At 42.9% G+C, this 24,550-nt stretch overlaps 1 protein-coding gene across 1 annotated transcript in view; it reads left to right on the forward strand.

Moving 5' to 3' along the window:
* Nucleotides 1-986: 986 nt before the first annotated feature.
* Nucleotides 987-24,550, forward strand: part of TMEM178B (transmembrane protein 178B) — a 404,309-nt gene continuing 380,745 nt past the window's right edge. The window contains exon 1 of the mRNA XM_003270949.2: nucleotides 987-1,615. Coding sequence (XP_003270997.3) covers nucleotides 1,234-1,615 — 382 coding nt within the window. The 5' untranslated portion in view covers nucleotides 987-1,233. The remainder of the gene's footprint in view (nucleotides 1,616-24,550) is intronic.

Below are 24,550 nucleotides of genomic sequence, written 5' to 3' on the forward strand. Positions count from 1 at the left end.
TTCGGTGCCTGCGGCATTTTCTTTGCACCTGGGCGGCAGGCTCTCGGGGATCCCGGGTGCCAGATGAACTGAGGCGGAGGCGTCGCGGGAGAGCCGGGTCCGGAGGCGGCCAGGTGGACACTCCAGGCAGAAGACGGCGCTGGGAAGAGCTGCGTGACGCTCGGGGGCTGGCGGCTGGGCGGGCAGCACGCCGCGGCGGCGTGACCTGTCCATGGTGTTGAAGGCGCGGTGGGCTGAGCCCCTAGCGCCGCGCGCAGTGAGCGCTGCCCGGTGCGCCCTCAGCCGCGCAGCCCGCCCCTCGCGTCCGCCAGCAGCCGCCCAGTCTCCGCAGACCCCAGGCCGGGACTCGTCCGGTAACGCCGCCCAGGTGAACGCGCTGTCGGCCCAAGGGGCCGCCTGAATGGCGATGCCAGAGGCAGGGCACCGGGGAGCTCGCGGTGAAAGGTCGGCCGAGACCGTGCGTCCGCGGGGAGTGCGCCTCTGAGCGCAGCACGCGGGTCAGAAGGAGCAACCGACCTGCTGATGACCAGAGAACGGAGATTTTAAGAGGACCCGACCCAAAGAGGAAGAACATTTCTGGGTGCGCGCCCCAGGTCTTTGCTTGCAGACGGGGAGGGGGAGAGTCTCTGAGCCGGAGACCCAGGAGGGACTCGGAGAAGCCGGCCCCAGCGCCTGGAGGTTTCTTTCGCCCGCCGGCCGCATCGGGGGCGTTCCACTTCACCCGGTGGTCCAGTGGCGCCTCCTGACAGCACCCCCCGTCTCCCTCAGAGAGACAGGCGAGTTCTGTCCCGTCACCATCCTGCAAAAAGAAACCGCCGCAAGCCCCACCGCAGCCGAGGACACTTGGCATTTAGTTTCCGGCCCGAGGGCAGCGGCGCCCGAAGCCGGGCTGGGAGCCGAGGCGGCTGCTTCGGGGCAGTCGCTTCCTGCGGGGCGGAGAGGGGGCGGGAGGCGGCCGCGCTGGGTTCGCCGCCGCCGGAGGCTGCACCTGCCTCAGAGGATGCCCAGGAGCCCGCGGGAGCCTCTCCGGATCAGAACTTTTTAGGCCGCCCGCCCCCATCCCCGCAGTCCCCGGGCCGCGCTCCGGTAGGCGGGGGCCGAGGGGGCGCCGCGGCGCGAGTCCCTCTCCTGCCCCCTCCCCCAGCTCGGCCGCCGGCCGCTTTGTTCCGGGTGCGGCGAGGGAAGGCGAGGCTGCGGCGGATCATGCCCATGGTGTAGCCGCCAAGCGGAGGCATGGCTGCCGGAAGGTTACTGCTCTACACTGGCCTCTCGCTAGCGCTCTGCGCCCTCGGCATGCTGGCCGTGGCCATCTGCTCCGACCACTGGTACGAGACGGACGCCAGGAAGCACAGGGACAGGTGCAAGGCCTTCAACACCCGCCGGGTCGACCCCGGCTTCATTTACAACAATAACAACAACTTGCCGCTCCGGGCGAGCCGCTCGCGCCTGGACCGCTGGGAGGGCAAACTCCTCCGGGCCCGGAATCGCCGACAGCTGTTCGCCATGAGCCCCGTGGACGAGTGCAGCCGGCAGTACAACTCCACCAACATGGGCCTCTGGAGGAAGTGCCACCGGCAGGGCTTCGACCCCGAGATCGCCGCCCTCATTCGGAAAGGTAAGCGCCGGGCGCAAGGCGTGGCGCTGCGGAGAGCCCGGCGCCTCTAGGCCCCCGCAGCCCCTCGCGTCTCCTCCCCAGGCCACAGGCTATCAGGTCTCTGGGTTCCAGGCGGGCCGGTTATCCAGGCCTGGCTGAGCCTCGGGGCCAGAACTTGCCTCCCAATAGCTGTTAATGAAGCTTGGTGCAGGCTTAAATCTCTCCCCTGCCTCTCCTTTCGCGCGTCTCTGTCGGGATTCGAGGGGAACCCCATGGTCCAGGGTTCTTATCCAGGATAATGCTTCATCAGCCTCTGAGAAGAAGGGAATCTCGAACGTTGTTTGTGCTCTTAAAGGAAGCCCTTTAGGAGTCATGTGTCAGGGGTAGACAGGCTCCTAATAATTTTTGTTGAACTGATTTAATCAAGGAAAATTGGGGGAAACATTTCACAGAGAAGGCCTTATTCAAACCAGAAACGTTTGCTGAGCGCTATACAATACCAGGTATGGTGTAGGCACTGGTCATATAAACATCAATAAATCACAGCCCCTGTCCTGTAAGCAGCTCAAAGCCAGCTGACCAGCAGCATCATATCACAATTCTTTATGTCTCCTTCTGAAACAGTGGTTGACTGTAGTGACTTATGTGCATCAAATATCAACAAGGTCTAATAAGTAAAAAAAAAAAAATAGTTCTTTCAGTAACACCAAAGTGGGCTGACATGTCAGAGAGAAAAAAATAAGATTTTCAGAAAATGTATATAAAAATTCCCAAAGTGTATGTCAAAACAGAAAACAAGCTGCATTTGCTAATGATAAAAATTTATTTGATACTTTAATATGATCACATTACTTAAAAAATTGTGCTTATCTGATGGAATTTGTAAACCTTGTATGATTTATACTTTGGGAACCATCCTGTTGTCAACCCACTGGAATATTGTTTGAATGTGTATTAATACTGCTCTGAAGAAAGGAATATGTTCTCTTCTGTGGTAGCTACATCCTAGGAAGATGTGCAGATTTTATGAGTCTGGTTTTTTTCCCCTTGTGTTTCATTCTCTTTAACTATTAAATGGTGATGTCAAGATGACAAAGATACTATTATTTGCAAAGTTTTTGAGGCCAAGATATAAAAGCAGTTCTTAATGTCTCATTATAATGCTGTGAGGTTTGCTGTTGTATTAAAATAATATTTATGAGAACTGATGTTCTTTGATAGATACAAGTGTGCAATTGATCAGAAAAAATTGTTAATTTGCAAAAAAGTCAATTGTTTAAGAATGACAAGCAGTGGATCTGGTCTAGGTGGTCAGGTCAGATTTAGGTGAGGTGGCTTCAGAGACAGAATCTATCTAAGTGTTTGTTTTGTAGCTTCTTTAGAATGACTAGGGATTTTAGCCGATTTTGTTATGGGTGTGTTAATACAACCAATATCCCATTTGCTTCACAATTGGGGTCTTATTGGAACAAGGTGACCCATTTGGAGCACTACCACTTTGTAAAGATGTACAAAATATTAGGGGAGTCCAGAAGAGACCAACTTGGGTTTGGATGTCAAGGCAGGAAAACAAGAGGGCCTAGAATAGTTTTTGACAATGAGTGACCTTATAACAGTGTTGAGATTCTCAGATTTATAAAGTGTTATTTTATCCATGATTTTCTGCTTTCTTTAAAATTGAAATAAGAGGAAGTTAGCTGAAATGTGAGGGAGAATTCGTGTTAATAATGAACAGCAAACACTGAGAGAATTTGCTGAAGGATATTCTTACTTTTCCTTCCTTGAATGCCTTCTAGAATAAGAGAGGTATCCCTTCTTGTGTTGGTTAACCCCACTTAGAGAAAGGGAGATGGATGGAATTCATGGTTTCTGGCGGTTCCGTTCAGAGCTTTGATTCCCTGTTGCTTTGCTTGGCAGTCTGACTAGAAAGGTTGACTAGGTCTGTGCACCGGAGGGATTGGTTGCCATAGTGACATGTTCTTCCGGTGAAGCTGGAAACAGAGAGACAGGGAAAGGGATAGGGGAAGAATGTACAACATTTTGACTTTGTATCGACTGATTTTTAATTGCAGCAACAGAAAATGGACATGGCACAGCAGGGGTATTGAATACACTGATGCCTAGAGTTGGCAGGGCATATTATTTCACTTGAACTAATGGAAATGGTGTTCCCCATCACCCAAAATACAGCAATCACTGTCAGCGGCAAGCACCCGCTTACCATGGCTGTTTCTGTCCATTTGACATTCTTGTTAGGTATTATTGAGATAGATGGCATGCCAACCTCACAAATCTTGAGAGAGTTAAGATCACTATCTTCATTTTTAACCTCAAAACACACTCTTTGAAAACCAGATCTTCCTTTTCTGAGCAGCAATAGACACATTTTGGAAATAAGTGCATGTTATATTAGTAGAATTCACAAGCAATTCCAATAACATATAGAACATAATTTTTACACTTAATCAGTGTTCCTCTTAGATGGGCAGATTTTATAAGGAGGTTAAAAAGAGAAATTGATATCCCTATATTTAAATGAGACATTTTAGAAAAAGATGTTTATCTCACATTATTCATTAGAAACTGCAAAAGAGATCTCAGACCACTGTCTTCTTTGAAATATCTACTTTGATTAAAATTCTGGAAGATATGTATTGGACAAGGGAAAAGGAAAACCAGAGAAAAGACTTTAAAATCTGTTAATATATAGGAAAATTACAGACTTATCTAAATGATCTAAAGAACTTAGTTATTTGTTAAATCGATGTTCATTACATTAGAAAGTGCTGTTTGTGCATTTCAACATAAAACCACATAATTAATAAGAAAACAAACGTCAAATCTATGTCTGATTTGAAGGTAAAGTCCTCTGGATTCATATTCATTCTGAAATCCATTCTCCTCAAGGACCTTCTGCCATGCTGTACCCACACGTATGCATTTCTCATCACTGTGTATTCATTTGTTTGCATTATTCAACTGTAAGTTCCTGGAGGTCAGGAAAGACAATCATTTGTAAAATACATTCACCAGATGCTTGGTATTTGGGAAATATTTCATAGAAATTAGGTTCACAGAAATGTATCCATCCGAGCTTATTCTAATTATAGAAACACTTGTGTGAGAATTTAAGTAAAAAATTAGAAAATCGTGATGGGAAAATATGAACCAGTGTGGCTATCAGACCAGGTTAATATTGCAACAAATGCCACATAATCTATGAAAGGACGATTTCTTGAGCTTTGCCAAAGAATAAGGAAAACGGACAATACTTTTTTGCATAACATGTCACTAGGCAGACACACATCACTTATGGACATTATTTTTTGTGATGGATAGGGTTTTAATTATTTCCTTCTTGGGGGTAAGATTGGATATAGGGTGCCGCAAGGGTAGATTACCCTGAATTCCCATTTCATGGCATCCATGACAAGCCTTAAATCAGGTCCTTTTGTCTTCTTGTTTTTAAATCTCATCCATGTCTCCCTAGTCAGTGACTGCAGGCACTGGGGACAGATCAGTGACAAGATCAGTTTCTGAAATCCAAGAGACTTCCGACCCTTAGGAGGAGGAGCTATAGGTAGGATTTTGTTCTAGGGAACTCTAAGGGAAAAATTATATTATTTGGTTTGTACTAAAATGTTATATTGATATGGTTTGAAATAAGTAGAACTTCAACTGATACTCTAAGAACTTTTCATTATTTGAAAATTGGCTTCATAATAGACTTTGACTTAAATAGTTCCCATAATCACAGAGTGGTTGTCAATACTCCAAAAATAATTTTAAGAAAACATTCACATATTTAAAAATTAATAACAGGATCAGCAAATATTTACTGCACATGTGTTGTGTGATGGGCACACATCGCTAGGATGAAGAAATGCATAAGACCTGGTCCTCAAAATTTTCATAGCCTGTTAGTGTCACAGAAAATAGGTTACAACTACAGGATGATGAGAGCGGCGACAGAAACAGATGCAGAGGAACACAGAGGAAGTGATGGTAGATTGTGTCGGCAGTAGCGGGAGGTAGGCAGGAGGAGGTTAAGGAAAGTTGTCCTGAGGAAATGAAATCTGAACAAGATGTTTGATAAGGTTTGGAGGTGGATATGGAGGAAGGATATTTCAGGCAATGGGCCAGCATACGCACAGCCATAGAGGTGTGGAACAGCAGTTTGGTCTTGTGCGTGTTGATTTCTGGGGCAAGGAAAAGGAGGAGACCAGGAGCTTGAGAGCAGGCATGGACCAAGTCAGGGAGCTCGTATATCAAATCCCCTATAGCTCTGCTGCCCAGTTGGGGAGCCACTACCCACATGTGGCTGTTCAAGTTAACAACAACCAAAGTTAAATAAAATAGGCTGGGCACAGTGGCTCACACCTGTAATCCCAGCACTTTGGGAGGCTGAGGCAGGTGGAACACTTGAGGTCAGGAGTTCGAGACCAGCCTCGCCAATATGGTGAGACCCCCATCTCTACTAAAAATACAAAAATTAGCTGGGCGTGGTGGTGTGTGCCTGTAATCCCAGCTACTCAGGAGGCTGAGGCAGGAGAATCGCTTGAACCTAGGAGGTGGAGGTTGCAGTGATCTGATATCGTGCCATTGCACTCCAGCCTGGGTGACAGAGTGAGACTCCATCTCAAAAAATAAACAAACAAAAATTATTTCCTTAGTTATATTGGCCACATTTCAAATGTTCAATAGCCATATGTGCCTACTGGCTATTGTATGGGACAGTGCAGATTACAGTGAACATTCCCACCATCAGAGAAAATTCTGTTGGACAGCGCCACGTAGAGCCTATAGCCTCTAAAAGAACCGAGCACGTAACTTTGTTTCAGATGAGTATAATTCCATGATAACTTGGGTTTAAATTTAAGTATATCATTCTACACTTTAAGAAACTTTGCTACTTGAATATATTGGGCAGAAGGCTTTAGTTCATGGTCAATTATGGTAAATCTATATTTTAATTTCCCATCATCAACTCACAGAATTCTCACAAGCTTCTCCCTTCTTCCTTCCTGCCCCCTCCATCTCCATTAAATGTCACTTGCAAAGCTGATGGGGTGGGAAAGAGATTAATGATAATTATAGCCAACCTTGATGCCAGGTCTCTCCTAAAAGTTTTACATGTATTAGCTAATTTATTGTTCATAATAACCCTAGGAAGTATTAGTATTATTTTAAATTCTCATCCTAAAGTTGAGGGAACTGAGGCACATAAAGGTCAGATAACTTGTGAAGTCTCACAGTTAGTTAGGAAACGAAGGTGTCAGGATTTGAATTCTGGCTCCGGATGTGGGAACTCACCCACCACACTCTACCATCATCTTAGAATCTCTTGGGGCAGGAGTGAGGTGGAGAAGAAACTGGGATATTGATTCCACAAATTGAGAGGAAAAAGGAAATAATACTCTTGGAATCTCAGTTCTAAACTGGAGTAATGAGAGTGGCACAAACACCCTGTTTTGAAGCTCACTGACCAAAGTGCGTACACATTTTGTCATATAACTTTTGCTTATTTACTTCACTCGCTGTGGTAGATGCTGAAGTTATAGACATGAAGGACACATTCATTCATTCAACAAGTATTTATTGAGGGCCTGTGGGCTGTGCATCAGGTCCAGTGTTGGACCAAATGGAGAAGCTTACATTCCAGAGGGGAGAGACGGACAATAATACTCACGGCTGGGCGCGGTGGCTCATGCCTGTAATCCCAGCATTTTGGGAGGCTGAGGCGGGTGGATCACGAGGTCAAGAGATTGAGACCATCCTGACCAACATGGTTGAAACCCTGTGTCTACAAAAAAATACAAAAATTAGCTGGCGTGGTGGCGCATGCCTGTAATCCCAGCTACTCGAGAGGCTGAGGCAGGAGAATGGCTGGAATCCAGGAAGCGGAGGTTGCAGTGAGCTGAGATCATGCCACTGCACCCCAGCCTGGGTGACAAAGTGAGATTCCTTCTGAAAAAAAATACTCATAGAGTAAAAGTAATATCTAACATATGAATCATGTGTGATATAGCACAGGGTAGTGGGTACCATGAAGGTCTGCCTTTATGAAGCGCAAAGGGGAAGAATGACAAGTAAAGCAAAAATGAAATGCAGTCATGTGCCCCGTAACATTTTGGTCAAAGACAGACTGCAGTGGTCTCATAAGGTTATCATGGAGCTGAAAAATTCTTATGGCCTAGTGACATCATAGATGTCACAGCGCAGCAACCCATTACTTCTGTGTTTGTGTTGAGGTGTAAACCAACCTACTGCACTGCCGGCAGTATGGAAGTCTAGCACAAACAATTATATACAGTATGTAATACTTGATAATAAAATGACTGTTACTGGTTTATGTATTTACTATGCTATACTTTTAATCATTATTTTAGAGTGTAATCCTTCTGCTTATAAAAAAAAGTTAACTGTAAAACAGCCCCAGGCAGGTCCTTCAGGAGGGATTCCAGAAGAAGGCATTGTTATCATAGGAGGTGACAGCTTCATGTGTGCCACTGCCCGTGAATACCTTCCAGTGGGATAAGATGTGGAGGTGGAAGACAGCGAGATTGATGATCCCAGCCTTCTGCAGGCCTAAGCTAATGTGCGTGTGTGTGTGTCTTAGTTTTTAACAAAAACGTTTCAAAAGTTAAAAAATAAAAAATTTGATAAACAGAAAAAAGCTTATAGGGTAAGGATATAAAGAAAGAGGTTGGGTGCAGTGGCTCACACCTGTAATCCCAGCACTCTGGAGGCTGAGGTGGGCAGATCACCTGAGGTCAGGAGTTCGAAACCAACCTGGCCAACATGGTGAAACCCCATCTCTACTAAAAATATAAAAAATTAACCAGGCATGGTGGCACATGCCTGTAATCCCAGCTATTTGGGAGGATGAGGCAGGAGAATTGCTTGAACCTGGGAGGCGGACGTTGTAGTGAGCTGAGATTGCGCCATTACACTCCAGCCTGGGCAACAATAGTGAAACTCCATCTCAAAAAAAGAAACAAAAAAGAAAGAAAATATTTCATACAGTTGTAAAGTTAAAAGAATTAAAAAGTATGTAAAGTAAAAAAATCTACAGTGAGCTGAGGTTATTGTTGAAGAAAGAAAAATATTTTGTATACATTCGGTGTAGCCTAAGTGTACAGTATTTATAAGGTCTACAGTAGCGTACAGTAATGTCCTTGGACTTCACTTTCACTCACCACTCACCTCTCACTCACTCACTCACCCAAAGCAACTCCCAGTTTTCTACGCTCCATTCATGGTAAGAGTCTCCACAGGTGTATCATTTTTTGTCTTCTCTACTGCATTTTGACTGCATCTTTCCTATGTTTAGAAACACAGATACTTACCTTTGTGTTATAATTGCCTACAGTATTCAGTACAGTAACATGCTGTTCAGGTTTATAGCCTTGGAGCAATAGGCTATACCACATAACCTTGGTGTGTACTAGGCTACACCATCTAGGCTGTGGAAGTACACTCTGATGTCTGCATGACGACAAAATCGCCTAACGATGCATTTCTCAGAACATATCCCCGTTGTTCAGTGACAAGTGACTGTAGTTCCACACAAGGAGGCTTTGGGTGTTGCAGGGAAAAGAGCTGGCAAACCTAATATAGACTGGAGTTCAGGAGGTTTCATTAGCTGAGGGGCCTCCACAGGCTGTTTCTTTCTGCATTCTTTATTGAATTCCTAGAGGGCAGGAACTGTTTAATGTCTAAAACACACTTGGGGTCCTGTACTTAGTAGGTTCTGAAAAACTGTTTGCTGATTGATTAAAAAACTTAAGACATACTCACCTTCAAAGAAACACATGCAAACATCCATAGTCTTGTATACATGATGTGCACCTCCTTGCATATACACCATGTGTATGCCCATATGTAATAAATAAACACACTCATAGTCCCACCTCTCCTCCTCAATCATCCTAAAACTCAACTAACCAGTGAGAGTCAATGATTCAAGAAGAAAACCTGTGACTCACTGGGCAAATGAATGCATGGAGTAAAGAGATGTGTTTTGAGCACCTGCTGTGTGCAGAGCTCTTTGCTACGTGTGGAGGGAGAACAAAAAGGCATGGTTGGTTCTTGTCCTAAGGGAGCTTACACTCCAGCTCATGGTTTCCCAAGTTCATTGTCATGTGCAGTGGTATCAGGTGCTTCCTCAGGAGGTCTTACCTGCATCAGTTGGATCAGGAATCAACTAGTCAGGGAATGCAGGAGTGAGCTCTTTTTGTTGAGTCAACAAAGTCTAGAGCCGTTTTTTTCTGTTGAAGAGGTCAGTTTATTTATTCTTTTACTGTAGGGTCAATTAGAGGATCAATACTGTATATTCCACTTTGGATTGTCAGTTAAAAACATTTCCCCCTCTTTGCTGTTAGTAAGTAATCCTAGGCCTTCAGGCAGAATGCTAAACACACTCTGGGTTTAGCTTGACCTCTGGGTTAGTTTGACCAATCATACACAGACACCCTCCCCCCACACACACACATCTAGATGTTAGATGTTAGAATCACAAGCGTTTATTTAGATGCAGATATATTTATAACTTACTACTCCCAAACAATACACAGAGGAGGAAGGGTGTGACTTGGTGGATGAATAGATGGAAAAATCATTCTAATGTCTTGATTGCTGTTTTTGAGAGAATTCATGTATTCTTTTATACGACTTATTTTCTCACATGTAAAATGATGTGTTTAGATTCTATAAACTCCAAGCCCTTTCACACTTTTACATTTGATGAGAAAGTTAGATTTAGGTGTCAAAGAGTAGATAATAGGTACATGGTTGAGGGAGGGTGAAAAGAGGGGCAAGGTGAAAGTTGATGGGGAGTGGGAAGACAGAGAGGGAGGGAGAGAGAGAGAGAGACAGACAGACGGACAGACAGACATGAGAGACAAAGCGATTTCTAAAGAGATCATCCTGGGTGCTAGTTTGCAATAGGAATAGCTAATTTCTTACCACTATACAATCATGTAATAAAAATGAACTTTTCCTCTTTCAAATGGCTTGAAATGTGATGTGCAGTTCAGGGTTTAAAATGAAAAACCTAAGAGAAAGGTGAAGATAGATGAACAACAGTGTGAATGTACTTAATGCCACTGGACTTTAAAAGTGGTTAAAATGGTAAATTACCCCCAGGAAAATAAATAAATACATTTAAACACTTAATAGAGAAAAGGACTGGATTCTGTTTAGTGTGTGGAATACTTCATAGTCAAGGCTCTTCATTCATTCAGCACAATTTTTTTTTTTTTGAGACAGAGTCTCGCTCTTGTTGCCCAGGCTGTGTGCTGGGATTACAGGCACATGCCACCATGCCTGGCTAATTTTTTATTTTTAGTAGAGACGGGGCTTCGCCATGTTGGCCAGGCTGGTCTCGAACTCCTGACCTCAGGTGATAGGCCTGCCTCGGCCTCCAAAAGTGCTGGGATTACAGGTATGAGCCACCACGCCCTGCCTATTCAGCACATTTATTGAGCACCTACTATGTATTAGGCACAGCCAAAGTATGCTTGGGATGCAGAAGTTAGTAAAACATGAAATTCCTGCCCTTGTAGGGCTTACAGCTAAACATTTTTGAGCTTTAGATTTTTTTTGCTTTTTCTAAACAGAGCTTTTAAGGAGTACCAATACATAAAACAAGGAAAACTAATGAATACATCCCTTGGGCCATTTAAAAATCATTGAATGGTGAAGAGCATTTCACTGAACTTATTAAAAAAAGTGTCTATTAAGCACCAACAATGCCAGGCCCATTACTTGAGGTGAAGGATTTTGAGTGAAATCTGTTGTTTCTGTCCTCATGGAGCTAAAAAGTGAGGAGATACGCAGGTAAACTCACAAGCACAAGCACCCTAGTTGGTTCTATGGGAGATTTCTGTGCTGGGAGCCTGGATGGCTGGGCCCCATCTGGGAGCAGTCAGGGCATGTTTTGTAAAAAAGGGGACATGTGATCCTTAGATGTTCTTAGAGAGAGATTTGTGGATTGATAAGGTGGAATCTCAGCCTCCCTTAATAGTTATGAGCCCTGACTAGGTAATGCTTGTCTAGTTGCCCTGCCACCCCTGCTTGTCCCCCAGATGCCTGTCCTTCTCCTAAAAGGCAGCCATTGCTGCCCAAATTTTATAAATCATGTCATATCAGAGATCGTATATTCATAATGTTTAAAAACAGCAAGTATAAATATAAGCCAGGCAGTGAACAGGTGATTCAAAGATGAAAAGAGTTTGTTTTGTAATTTTTTTTTGTTTTTTTTTGTTTGAGACTGAGTCTTACTCTATTGCCCAGGCTTGAGTGCAATGGCACGATCTCGGCTCACTGCAACCTCCGCCTCCCAGGTTCAGGTGATTCGCCTGCCTCAGCCTTCTGAGTAGCTGGGATTACAGGCGCCCACTGCCACACCACGATCTCGGCTCGCTGCAGTCTCTGCCTCCCAGGTTCAAGTGATTTTCCTGCCTCAGCCTGCTGAGTAGCTGGGATTACAGGCACCTGTCAGCACTCCCGGCTACTTTGTATTTTTTTTTTTTTTTTTTTTTTAGTAGAGATGGGGTTTCACCATATTGGCCAGGCTGGTCTTGAATTCCTGACCTCAGGTGATCCACCCGCCTCAGCCTCCCAAAGTGCTGGGATTACAGGTGTGAGCCACTGTGCCTGGCCTATTTTTTGTAAATTTGTATGTACAGAGATGGCATTTAAATGACCTTCCAGGAGCCACTAGGATTCATTTACAGGTGATGTTTCGTCTGAGTACAAGCTGCTGTGAGCATTCACAGAAGTTTGACAGATTTGCTGCTTTTATGGGAGACTGCAGTATCTGAATTATTTAAATTGATTTTTTTTTTTGGCGTCAAAGTATTTTGCCAAGAAAAGGCAATTTACTTTATATTAGGTCATCGTCATGCATTTATATCATTTCCTGCTTTTTAAAATGCCCTGCTGTTCTATATTCTGGAGCTCACTCTGTTGGACACTTTATTTGCTCTGGAGTCCCTCTCATTCAGTTTTGCTCTCAATTTCTCTTCATCTTTATAATAGTGATTCTATTTAGGCAATGCAGCTCCATTTCCCCAAGGGCCTGGAGTATTTCACAGGCCTGGATGGGCTAGGGTTGTTTTTACCTGAAAGAAGCTCCATGCTCAGGCGATGCTGCCTGCTCACTGGCACAACACTGGAGAGAGATGAGGCACTCTCTCATGAGGTTGAAGACGTGCGTGCCTGTGGCCTGGCCCTTCCACTTATGAGCACGTGAAGCCCATCCAAGAATGTCCGTGGCACCACTGATTGTGATGGTATCACAAAATAAAAGATGTAAATGTTCATTAGTAAGAAGATAGATAATGACGTATGGTATATTCATACAATAGAAATGATCACGGTATATTTGAAATACATGTATTAATATTAATTCTTATTATTTTTTGAGACTGAGACTCTTGCTCAGGCTGGAGTGCAGTGGTGTGATCTTGGCTCACTGCAACCTCCATCTCCCGGTTCAAACGATTCTTGTGCCTCAGCCTGCTGAGTAGCTGGGACTACAGGTGCCTGCCACCACTGCTGGCTAATTTTTGTACAGCAGGGATGGGGTTTCACCGTGCTGGCCAGGCTAGTCTCGAACTCTTGACTTCAAGTGATCTGCCTGCCTTGGGCCTTCCAAAGTGCTGAGATTACAGGCATGAGCCATCATGCCTGACCCAATTAATATTAATATTAAAACATGTATTTCAAATATACTGTGATCATTTCTATTGTATAACACATGTATGTTAATATTACTACATGAAGCACATGTATATATTTCCAAATGGATAAACACAACTTCGAGTAAGAAAGGTGGGGTGCAGGATGAAATATAGAATAGGATGCCATTTATACGAAGTTCAAAAACAGGTAAAACAATATTAGATATTCTCTAAAGAAACATATTTGCATTGTATGCATAAAATATGCATGAGACTAATAAACACAAAATGAAGGATGCTATTTACTTTTCTCAAGAAAGGGAAATAAATGGAATTGGAAAGGGTGCCAGGGAACTTCCAAAGCATCTATGATATTTTATTTATTTATTTATTTTTTGAGATGGAGTCTTGCTGTGTCACCCACGCTGGAGTGCAGTGGTGTGATTTCTGCTCACTGCAACCTCCATCTTCTGGGTTCAAATGATTCTTGTACCTCAGCCTCGATTACAGGCACCTGCCACCACGCCCAGCTGATTTTTATATTTTCAATAGAGACAGGGTTTCACCATGTTGGCCGGGCTATTCTCGAGCTCCTGACCTTAAGTGATCTGCCTGCCTTGGCCTCCCAAAGTGCTGGGATTACAGGTGTGAGCCACCGCATCTGGCCTGGTATTTTGTTTTTTAAAAACAAAAAAACAGAAGATCTGAAGCAAATATTCACATGCATGCACATTCAAGCCACATGAGCGATTGTTACAATTCTGATAAAAAAGGTAAAATTTTATTCAGATTGTGTTGTTCAGTGTGCAGGATGCATTTAAGGAAAATTACCAGAAAACTTTGTCTTTGGGGCAGTCTGTGGTTGACTTTTGTAAGTAGGAACAAGAAGCATTTAGAAAAAAGGGGAATCAGTTCATCCCTAACCAACAGTTTTCCTTGAAATTAGCTATTAGAGAAGAGTGTAGACAGAATAACATTTTGCTTTATTTCCTTCTGATGTGTAAGAGGGGGAAATCAGGGCTTTACAATGATTGATTACTGAGATGGAGACTAATGGACAAGTCATTCCACCCCCTTTTAAATTTCCTGCTGCTTGTGGACAAAAAAATCAAGAATTCCAAGAGCCACTAAAGTCACTTTTTCAATTAACTTGATCATAGATTGACCTTTAAATGGATAGAGCACTGAGACAGAGAGTAACCAGCTATTGAGGGTGTGAGACAAACCCAGGATTGAGCACAGACCTCTCAGAAGGCATTTTAACCCCAGGGAAGAGAATTCAGTGAGAACTAGTAAAGAAAAGGTGAGAATTGATAGAAAAGAAATAGAGTATATTTGTCTTCTTTAGCAGTTTTCATAGCACTTTTGAAACTGCGTAGAGAGTGTTAGTAAAACTTTAAGGTATCAATCATTTATTCTGAAGATTATGAGGGTGGCTTCAGCCAAGAGTCCCTATGTTAAGATCATGTGTTTCTGCCTTCTCTATTTATACAAACTATAACTGGAATAGAAAAATCCCATCAGAATTATAGCAAGAACTCCATTTTTCAGTTGATAATGCTTTAAAAAAACCAAAGCTGGCCTCTCATTACCAAGGGATCATGAAAGTTCCAAGGGATTTCAGGGGTGTTGAAGCAGAATAACTTCAGTGCTCATGTTTTGGTAACCACAGGGCTGGAAGAGATGCCCAGATGCAGCCCTGGACAGGCCTGTGCTGAAGGTCCCAGGTGGGTGATCTGCTTGGTTATTGATGCTCTATGGGGAGGGAGACATGTTGCACTTCATGAGGCAAATGACCTTCCACTTTGGAAAAGGCTGGCCTCTGTGTCTTCAACCTCTTCTCTCTCACTCCTTCCTCAATGTCAACATCAACACAGTGGAAGGTGACTTGCTTGGCCCTTGTTCTTTTTGGTCGTGGCTTCTCTGCTTACCTGGATTTCTTTCCTTCCTCATATGCACCTCCCATGCACTCCCATGTGCTAGGTTTCCTCACCCATCCCCCTCCTGGGACTGCTCCTGAAAAACCTCACCTCCCTGGCTTTCCAGACACCGTTCTCTACCAGATCTGGGTGTAGCTCTATTCTTATTCCTTCTCCTTTGCCAGTTTTTCTTCCTCAGATTGTGTGGATATCCTTCAGAATTCCACTTCTCTTTCTCACTCTTCACCTTCTCCTGGATCAGTCTCAGCCATGTCTAGGGCCATTTTCTTTTATGCTCACGACTAGTTGCACTGGGAATCTCTAGCCAGTCTTTCCATCCAAGCATCTTGCCTATTGGATATCTCCACTAGGATCACACATGGATCCAAAGGAATCTATTTTATCTTTTTCCTCCAGACTCATCTCTTCTTCATTTTTCTCTGTCTTGGAGAACATGGCTCATTGCCTCTCTACTTGCCCAAACCAGGGACTCGGAGCTCATCTTCAAGGTTCTCTTCTCTTCTGCCTGACTCATCCAAGTGGTGAACAAGTCACTTTAACTCCTAATAACTTTTATGTCCATCTCCCCATCCTATCCTAGGGTCCTTCCTTGTCTCCCGGGCTCTGGCAGCACTGACTACTTGGTTTCCCTCTTCTCTAATCTCTTGTCAGGGCTTCCTACTCAGAGTGATTTTCCTTAAATACAGCACTAATATGTTATCACTTTTCTTGAAGCCCTTCAGTTGCTCTCCACAGCATACCATCAGAATAAAGTCCATAATCCTCACCATGGCACGTGGCACATATGGCCCCACCAGGCTGTTAACATGCCTGTCCCCACTTCCCCATCTTGCCGTTCCAGTCTCTTCCATACTTTGCTCCACACCAGCACACTCTGCGCTAGTCATGATGAAGAACTCCTGTGTCCCCAAACAAGTTAAGCTATTTTATCCCTTGGGAGCCTTTGCTCATGATGCTTCCTTTGTCCGGAAGCCTCCTCCCCATCTCGGCCCTCTACCTCCGAGTCTGCCTGTCCAGTGCCTGCTAATCCTTTAGGAATCAGCCTAAAGCCCTTCCTCCCAGTCTTGCTGGATGTCCCCTCATCCCCAACTACCAGGTCGAAGTGCTTTCTGCCTCCTTTAGGCTTCTGGACACACCAAACATACATTCTTTCCAGCGATAGTGACATTTTGTCATATTTATTTGCTTACCCATATGTTTCCCTCCCTTTTGAGACCATTTTGGAACTATTTCTTATTCACCTTTTATCCACAGGGTTTTGCATAATGCATGGATGTAATGCATGGGACATAATAGGTACTTAGTAAATATTTGTTGAATGAATGAAAGTTTATCTCGGTTAATGTACTAGATTTGGAAATTTCATTTTAAAAAGATTCATAACTTCATTGGGCTAGGGTGGGGGATTCACTACTAAAAGGAACCCTGATGTGAATTGTTTTGTAATGCATATGATAAACTTCAATTTATTTTTTCTTAAAGCCTCCATATCCCCAATTCACAAAGTAATTTAAACAAACAACCCCATCAAAAAGTGGGCAAAGGATATGAACAGACACTTCTCAAAAGAAGACATTTATGCAGCCAACAGACACATGAAAAAATGCTCATCATCAGTGGCCGTCAGAGAAATGCAAATCAAAACCACAGTGAGATACCATCTCACACCAGTTAGAATGGTGATCATTAAAAAGTCAGGAAACAACAGGTGCTGGAGAGGATGTGGAGAAATAGGAACACTTTTACACTGTTGATGGGACTGTAAACTAGTTCAACCATTGTGGAAGACAGTGTGGCGATTCCTCAAGGATCTAGAACTAGAAATACCATTTGGCCCAGCCATCCCATTACTGGGTATATACCCAAAAGATTATAAATCATGCTGCTATAAAGAGACATGCACACGTATGTTTATTGCGGCACTATTCACAATAGCAAAGACTTGGAACTAACCCAAATGTCCATTAATGATCGACTGGATTAAGAAAATGTGGCACATATACACCATGGAATAGTATGCAGCCATAAAAATGATGAGTTCATGTCCTTTGCAGGGACATGGATGAAGCTGGAAACCATCATTCTCAGCAAACTATCGCAAGGACAAAAAGCCAAACACCACATGTTCTCACTCATAGGTGGGAATTGAATAATGAGAACACTTGGACACAGGAAGGGGAACATCACACACTGGGGCCTGTTGTGGGGTGGGGGGAGTGGGGAGGGATAGCATTAGGAGGTATACCTAATGTAAATGAGGAGTTAATGGGTGCAGCACACCAACATGGCACATGTACACATATGTAACATACCTGCACATTGTGCACATGTACCCTAGAACTTAAAGTATAATAATAATAAAAAAAACTAGCCACCACTGCATGATAATCTCGTCCACTTTCACTACCCTTCATGGCTTTCCCAGACTGTTCCTGTCATTAGCATCCTTGGATACAGAGAAGCCTACTTCCATTCTTGTTCCTATCATGAATATAAGAATTTCCAAATTTGCTTCTGGACCTTTAAATTTTTTTTAGAGACAGGGTCTCACTCTGTGACCCAGGCTGGAGTGCAATGCTGCAATCATAGCTCACTGCAGCTTTGAACTGTGACCTCAAGGAGTCCTCCCACCTCAGCATCCCAAACCCCAGAGTGTTGGAGTTACAGGAGTGAACCACTGCACCCAGCCTACTTCTGAGTCTTTTACTGGCATATCCAACTATTCCCTCAGCATCCATTTCCAAGTTTCTCAATGTTTATCATCAGTAATGTCCTTGAGTTGTCTTGATGAAGCCTCTCTCTCAAACGTTGAGAGCAGCCTCCTCATATCTCCTCTGATAGTGACTTTGGTCAGATAATGAAAACAGACTGATGAAAGAAAGCAGACTGTGCCTTCTGTAATTTCCTCTTCTTTGGTTCATTCCTCAGTTCTCTTTTTATTACTTTCAAAAAGAGTCAGTGATGTTGGGAAAATATGGTGGGTATCTGCCTCTGATTTTCTGGTATATCTGTCCCTATTGTGGTAGGTGAACATTACAGAAAGCATTTGTCCCCTGTAGGGGGATTCAGGGACAGAGAGATGTCATGGCCAGTCAACACATCTTTTCTTACAAAGACCACCAAATTCCAGGTTAACAATATGTGAGAGAGTTTCGCTCCTTAGGGTCTCACTGAGAAGCAGATTCTCTTTGGAAATGCCCGTGACTATTGTTCAGTCCAGGTCATCTCACAGTCAGGGTTTTAAGGACTTCTCCTTTAGCCATAAGATCTGAAGGGCACAGCCCATTGCCACCTAACTCAGATAAGTAGAGTAATTATTTTGCTTTTAGCAGATAAATATAGATATGGCTGCATTGCCTGGCTCTCTAAACTAGGTTGAATAAATGATTCATATCAAGGAAACACTTCCTATGACCCCCATAACTCCTGGATTTATATTAGGAGTTAATTATGCTAGGTTAAGCTGGAAAATGATTTCCAGCACTTTCTGCCCAAGTTGTATAAAGTGCTATAGGTCAAAATTCAGTAATAACCATTGGATACACATTTCTGTTAAACTTGTGCTTTGAAGAGCTGGCTTTGATTTTTTAAAAAATTGTAAATATTATTAATGAGTTATACAGTAATTCAAGTTTCATAAAATGGTGGGTAACCCTTTCCCTGGAAAACTGTCTCTTGTTATATATATATATATATATATATATATAATTATTATTTATTGTTATATTATATATATATTTATTAAAAAACCTGTAGGAAACCGGTGGTCTATTTAAAACTGAAGGTGGCATTTAAAACTGAAGGTGGCAGAGTTGTTAACATTTTAAAGAAGGACATTTGTGCTCCTCTGCCAGCAGCATGCCTGTATCAGCTTTTATTACACATATCCGCAGTGGTGTGGTAGCTGGCTGGGTGTTTGTAGATCAATAAGCTGCTAAAAAGGGAGCTGCATCAGAGACCATAATGGTTTCTTCATAGGAGATAGATTGTCTCCAGGTAGTGAAGTGCATTTAACAATAACAACAAGAATATCCCTGCATTGAGATCCTTATTATTTAGAAGAAAGAAATAGACTCTTTCAAGGTGATGAGTCCTAGAATGTACTTTGTTAATTTTTTGAGATGGAGTCTTGCTCTGTCTCCCAGGCTGGAGTGCAGCGGCGTGATCTCGGCTCACTGAAACCTCTGCCTCCCAGGCTCAAGTGATTCTCTTGCCTCAATCTCCTGAGTAGCTGGGACTATGGGCATGTGCCACCATACCTGGCTAATTTTTGTATTTTTAGTAGAGACAAGGTTTCTCCATGTTGGCCAGACTGGCCTCGAACTCCTGACCTCAAGTGATCCACCCACCTCGGCCTCCTAAAGTGCTGGGATTATAAGCGTGAGCCACCATGCCCCACCTAATGTACTTTAACATGCTAAAGATACATTCCAGGAGGTCTTGTGTCCACTGTTATAGCTGAATTCCATACAAATTCAGCTTCTGTTAATGGAAGAATTCCCAGACCGAGAAAGACAGGATTAGTTCCCTTGGCCTCAAATATTTCTTGATTATAGTAATTCTTGGTTACCCTAGCAATTTTAAAAAATCTTGTAATATGAACACTGATTTTTAAGAGAGTTAGGTGGGCTTAGATATAGCATCAGTGAGGAACTAGGAAAAGTAAAGGCCCTAGAAATAAAGTGATCTAGATGGAAGTGGAGGGTAATGGAAACCTGCAGAAGACAGCATGAACCTCCTTGGCTGAGTTTCTTGACTTGAAAGCTGAGGACACTTAGAGTCTACCTGTGCAGAATTTACTTATGTACAGGTGAGGTCCTAGGTCCATATGAATTGAGGGAGGATGGTGACTTTTTCCAGTGGGGTAACAATTTCTACTTTATGCTTCTCCTTCATGATGCATGGGTAAATTATATAAATTATATATTCACTTGTTCAACAAATATTTGGTGAATACTTACATGTCATAATTTGTACAGGTGGCTTAGGATGCAGTAGTTCACTAAATAGGCAAAACCCTTTGCCTATATGGAGCTCATATTCCAGTGAGAAAATGGACAATAATAAGATAAATAAGTAAGACATATAATACATTAGATAAAGCTTAGTGCTAAGGAGAAGAAAACAAAGCATGGAAAAGGGATAGGAAATGTGAGATGGTGGATTGAAATTGCAGATGGGGTGGCCAGAGAAGTGTGCACCAAGAAGCTGACATTTGAGTCAAGGTCTGAAGGACATGAGGAACTAGCTATGGGGCTCTCTGAGGAAGAGGATTTCAAGTGGAGGGAATAACAAGGGCAGTGACTTTGATGTCAGAGAATGGTGGCATGTTATAGAAATAGCAAAGGTGGCAGAATGAATGGGGCAGAGCAGGTGAGGGGGCTTGTAGTCAGATGTCAGGGAATTAAAGATCCATGTTACGTAGTGTTTGAAGGTCATAGGAAGCACTGTAGGATTTTGAGAAGAGGAGCGATGTGATTAGATTTATGGTTCAAAAGGATCCCTTGGGTAGCTGAATTGGTAATAGATTATAGAAGGGCATATATAGAAGCCAGGAGACCAGCCAGCAAAGATGGTGACTAGAACCAGAGTGCAGGGAGAAGAGACTGGATTCTGGATGTATTTTGAATGGAAAGTTACCAGGATTGGCTGAGGGATCAGATGCAGGGCAGATGAGAAAAAGAAGTCAAAGATGGCACCAACATTTCAACATGAGCTGGCAGAGCAGAGTTGCCACTTACCATGATGGATAGGACTGCAGGATCTTGTTTTGAAGATCTACTATTTTGTGTATGATAACCTTTGAGGTGCCTTTTTAGATGCTCAAGGGGAGATATCAAGAGTTAGCTGGATATATAGGACCGAGTTTGGGGAAGAAGTCTCACTGGGGATATAAACAGAGGAGTCATCAGCTCATGGTACTGGAAGTTGTGAGACTGAAAGAGATCACCTAGAGAGGGATTGATTGTAAACTTGGAAGAGAAAATGTCCAAGGATTAAGCCCTAGGGCACTCCAGCTTGATAGAGCTCAGGGAGATGAGTTGGAATCTGCAAAAGAGACCGTGAGGAACAGCCAGTGAGTTAAGAGAACATTCGGGAAAGTGTGCTGTCCTAGAAGCCAATTGAAGAAAGTATGTTAAGGAGGAGGAAGTGGTCACCGCTGTGAAGTGCTGTCAATGGGTCAAGTACAATGAGGCCTGAGACTTGAATTTTGGATTTCACAATGCAGAGGTCATTGATTTCAGTGTTGGGGGTAAAAACTTGACCAACATGGGTCCAAGAGTGAATGGAAGGAGAGGAATTGGAGACAGTGAACAAAGACAAATTTTTAAAGGAGTTTTGGTATAAATATAAAGAAAGAAATGGTAACTGGACTGAGAAAGTTAGGTCGAGAGAGACTTCAAAAGGTTTTCTTTTTAAATTAGAGAAATAAAAGCATAGGTGTAGGCTGATGGGAATGGTTCATAGACAGGGACAAAACCGATGGTGCAGAAAAAACAAAAAGGAGAGAATAGAATTGCAGGAGCAACTGCTGGATAGGGTTGAAGCAGGAAGGAAGGTAGGAAAAAAAAGATGGAAGGAAAGGAACATGGCCCAGGAAGAAACACATGTTTTAGGTGAGGCAGGAAGAAAAAATTGGAGATGGTCTTTCTTGATGCAGGGTACCAATTATCTTACTCACATTACAACCTAATGGGAAAATAGAGCAAAGAGCTTTATGCTTTTTAGAAGAGAGTTTCTATAGTATTTTAGCATCTTTTTATTATTGAGTAATTAATGGGAGTTCTCTGAAGAAAGCAGGATTGGAAAGAACTTTACTATATTCTGTTTGGGTATGGTGGTTTGCTTTTTGCTTTATAAAAAGGATCTCTGGTCAGAGTAGCCTAGCTATTCTAAGCACTGGGTAGCTGGTGATTGGTTGGACATTCTGAGACACTTTGCCTTCAGTTAGTTGGAATGTGACATGCTGTGTCTTGAAGTATGGTGCTCTGAAAAGTATAAACAGGTTTCATTTTTTAAAAGAGAGGACAGTGCATCCTCAAACCTCTGTTTCTAGTTGCTATCTCCTGTAGGGATCCTTTAGCCAATGGTTTCTGCAGTTTTTCATTTAATAGCATCACTCTAATTAGAATCTTAGGGTGCTTTGGCTCTGATGACATTCAGGTCATTTTTTGAGATAAAGCTGCTTTATTTTCAGGCTGAATAGCCACATTCTTGCTTTGTCATCCTAAAAATGCTTCACTGTGTCTGCATTTCAGAGCCTCTGATTAAATGACTGAAGACCTATAGTGATGCAGAATCAGTTTTCGTTGTCTATTATACTGTTAAGTTCTTTTTAAAAACGCAGTGCAAGAATTCCTGGTAACCTCCCCACAAGTATTTTCTAAATTAATATAGAAATTATGGTCACAAAACCTTCCTTTCTTGGAAAAGAGTCTGGCTATTGTGTGAAAATTATTGGCCACATTTATAGGCAGCCACTTTGTAGGTGTTTTGAGAAGGTATGGATGTCATTAGCCTTTTTTATTTCTTCAGTGGGGATTGTAAGGACTCAAAATTCTAAGAAAAGCTGTGTATGTTCTGGAGACAAAGAATAACAGGTGCAAGTTAGTGGAGCAGGTGGTGTATCATTTTCCCCGTTGCCTTCTACTCAGAAACGGTGGGATACTAGTTTCCAATTTGGAAACCATGTGAGAAATGCCATTTAGTTCCACCTGTAATTTGCCTTTAACTTTTGACTTTTTCTTTACCCTTCTGGTACGTGTCTGAGAATATGACGAGTTCTATCTGTAAACAAGTAGATTCTTAATTTCCATAAAAAGTTTTTTGGAGTGTGTGTCATGACCAATTTTATTTTTTCAAACTCTTGGTAATTTTTTAGCTTATGATTTTTGTCTGTTAGGTTATTGCTGCTTTCTTTCACAACTATCCCAGTACATAGGCTTATTGAATAGATTGCTATCCACCATAATCTTCGGTCACCCATTTGCTCTCTGTCTTTCAGCAGCTGTGTATTCTCTCAATCAGATCATTTCAACAGTACTTTTATTTTCACCAATCAAACCCTGAGCCACCTCACCAATATGTGTGGCATGCAGAAGATGTATGATTATTCTCATTTTACATACAGAAGACCTGAGGCTCAAAAATGTTTACCATCTGTTGCCTGGTTAATAAAGAGTGGAACCAGATCAGAACCATTGCCTTTTCCAGTGATCTTTCAACCACTGCACTCCAGGATGCTGCCTCATGGTGCTGTGTTGAATTGGGGGTGTGCCTGTGTGTTTTCCTGTTTTGTACTTTTACCTGTCTTTCATCACCTGGTATCCATAGGAGTGGCCAGGTGGGTGAAGAGAAGTATAAATGCTGATGGTAACGTAGGCAACCAACCATATCCTATCAAGGCCACTACTGGCATTGATGGCCTCAGGCATGGTATCCAGAGGGGACTATACACCATGATCAGCCTCTTGCTCTGGCTCCTCATAATTGGCATTCTTCCAGCTTTGAGGGGTAAATATTTAATAGAGTAGTATTCTAGTCATGGATATTTTGTTACACTGTGCTTTAAATTGCATTGCAGGTCAAATGATTGCCCACTGAACAGAGAGTGCCTTTCCTTATGGGTGTACAGCCAGGCTATTTTCCTCAGCATTCTCTGCAGTTAGAGTTAGGTGTGGCTATGTGACTGGGTTCTGGTCAGTGATAGGTGAGTATAAGTGATAGATTCCACTTCCATGTCTGTCCCATAAAATAATTCTGTGTGATTGCCTATTTTCTTTTGTCTTCTCTCCGGATGCTAATATTCTGGGTGACATTAGAAGGCAAGGACTGAAGATGGCAAAGCCTTGAAAAGCCTGAGTCCTTGAATGTCAGAAAACAGTGACCTCCCCTGTGTTGTTGGCCAACTATATTTTAGTGAACAAGAAATAATCTTCTGGAGCTTCTGGATAGCTGACCATGTGGAGATTCCTAGGAGGCAGTATAACCAGGGAGGGCAGGGAAGCTCCATACCCCTTCCCTCATACTGCACTCTATAGTCTCTTCTTCTGTATCTTTTGTAATATCCTTTATAATAAACTACAAAATGTAAGTAAGTGTTTCTCTGAGTTCTGTGAGCTGCCTCAGCAAATTAATCAAACCCAAAAGGGGATCATGGGAATCTTAACTTCAAGCTGGTCAGACAGAGGTTCCAGAGAGGCTGGGTGGGTGGCTCACACCTGTTATTCCAGCACTTTGGGAAGCAGGAGGATCACTTGAGCCCAGGAGTGTGAGACCAGCCTGGGCAACATAGCGGGATCTCATCTCTACAAAAAATTTTAAAAAGT

Source organism: Nomascus leucogenys, chromosome 13 (genome assembly GCF_006542625.1).
Source record: "Nomascus leucogenys isolate Asia chromosome 13, Asia_NLE_v1, whole genome shotgun sequence".
Taxonomy (NCBI): domain Eukaryota; kingdom Metazoa; phylum Chordata; class Mammalia; order Primates; family Hylobatidae; genus Nomascus; species Nomascus leucogenys.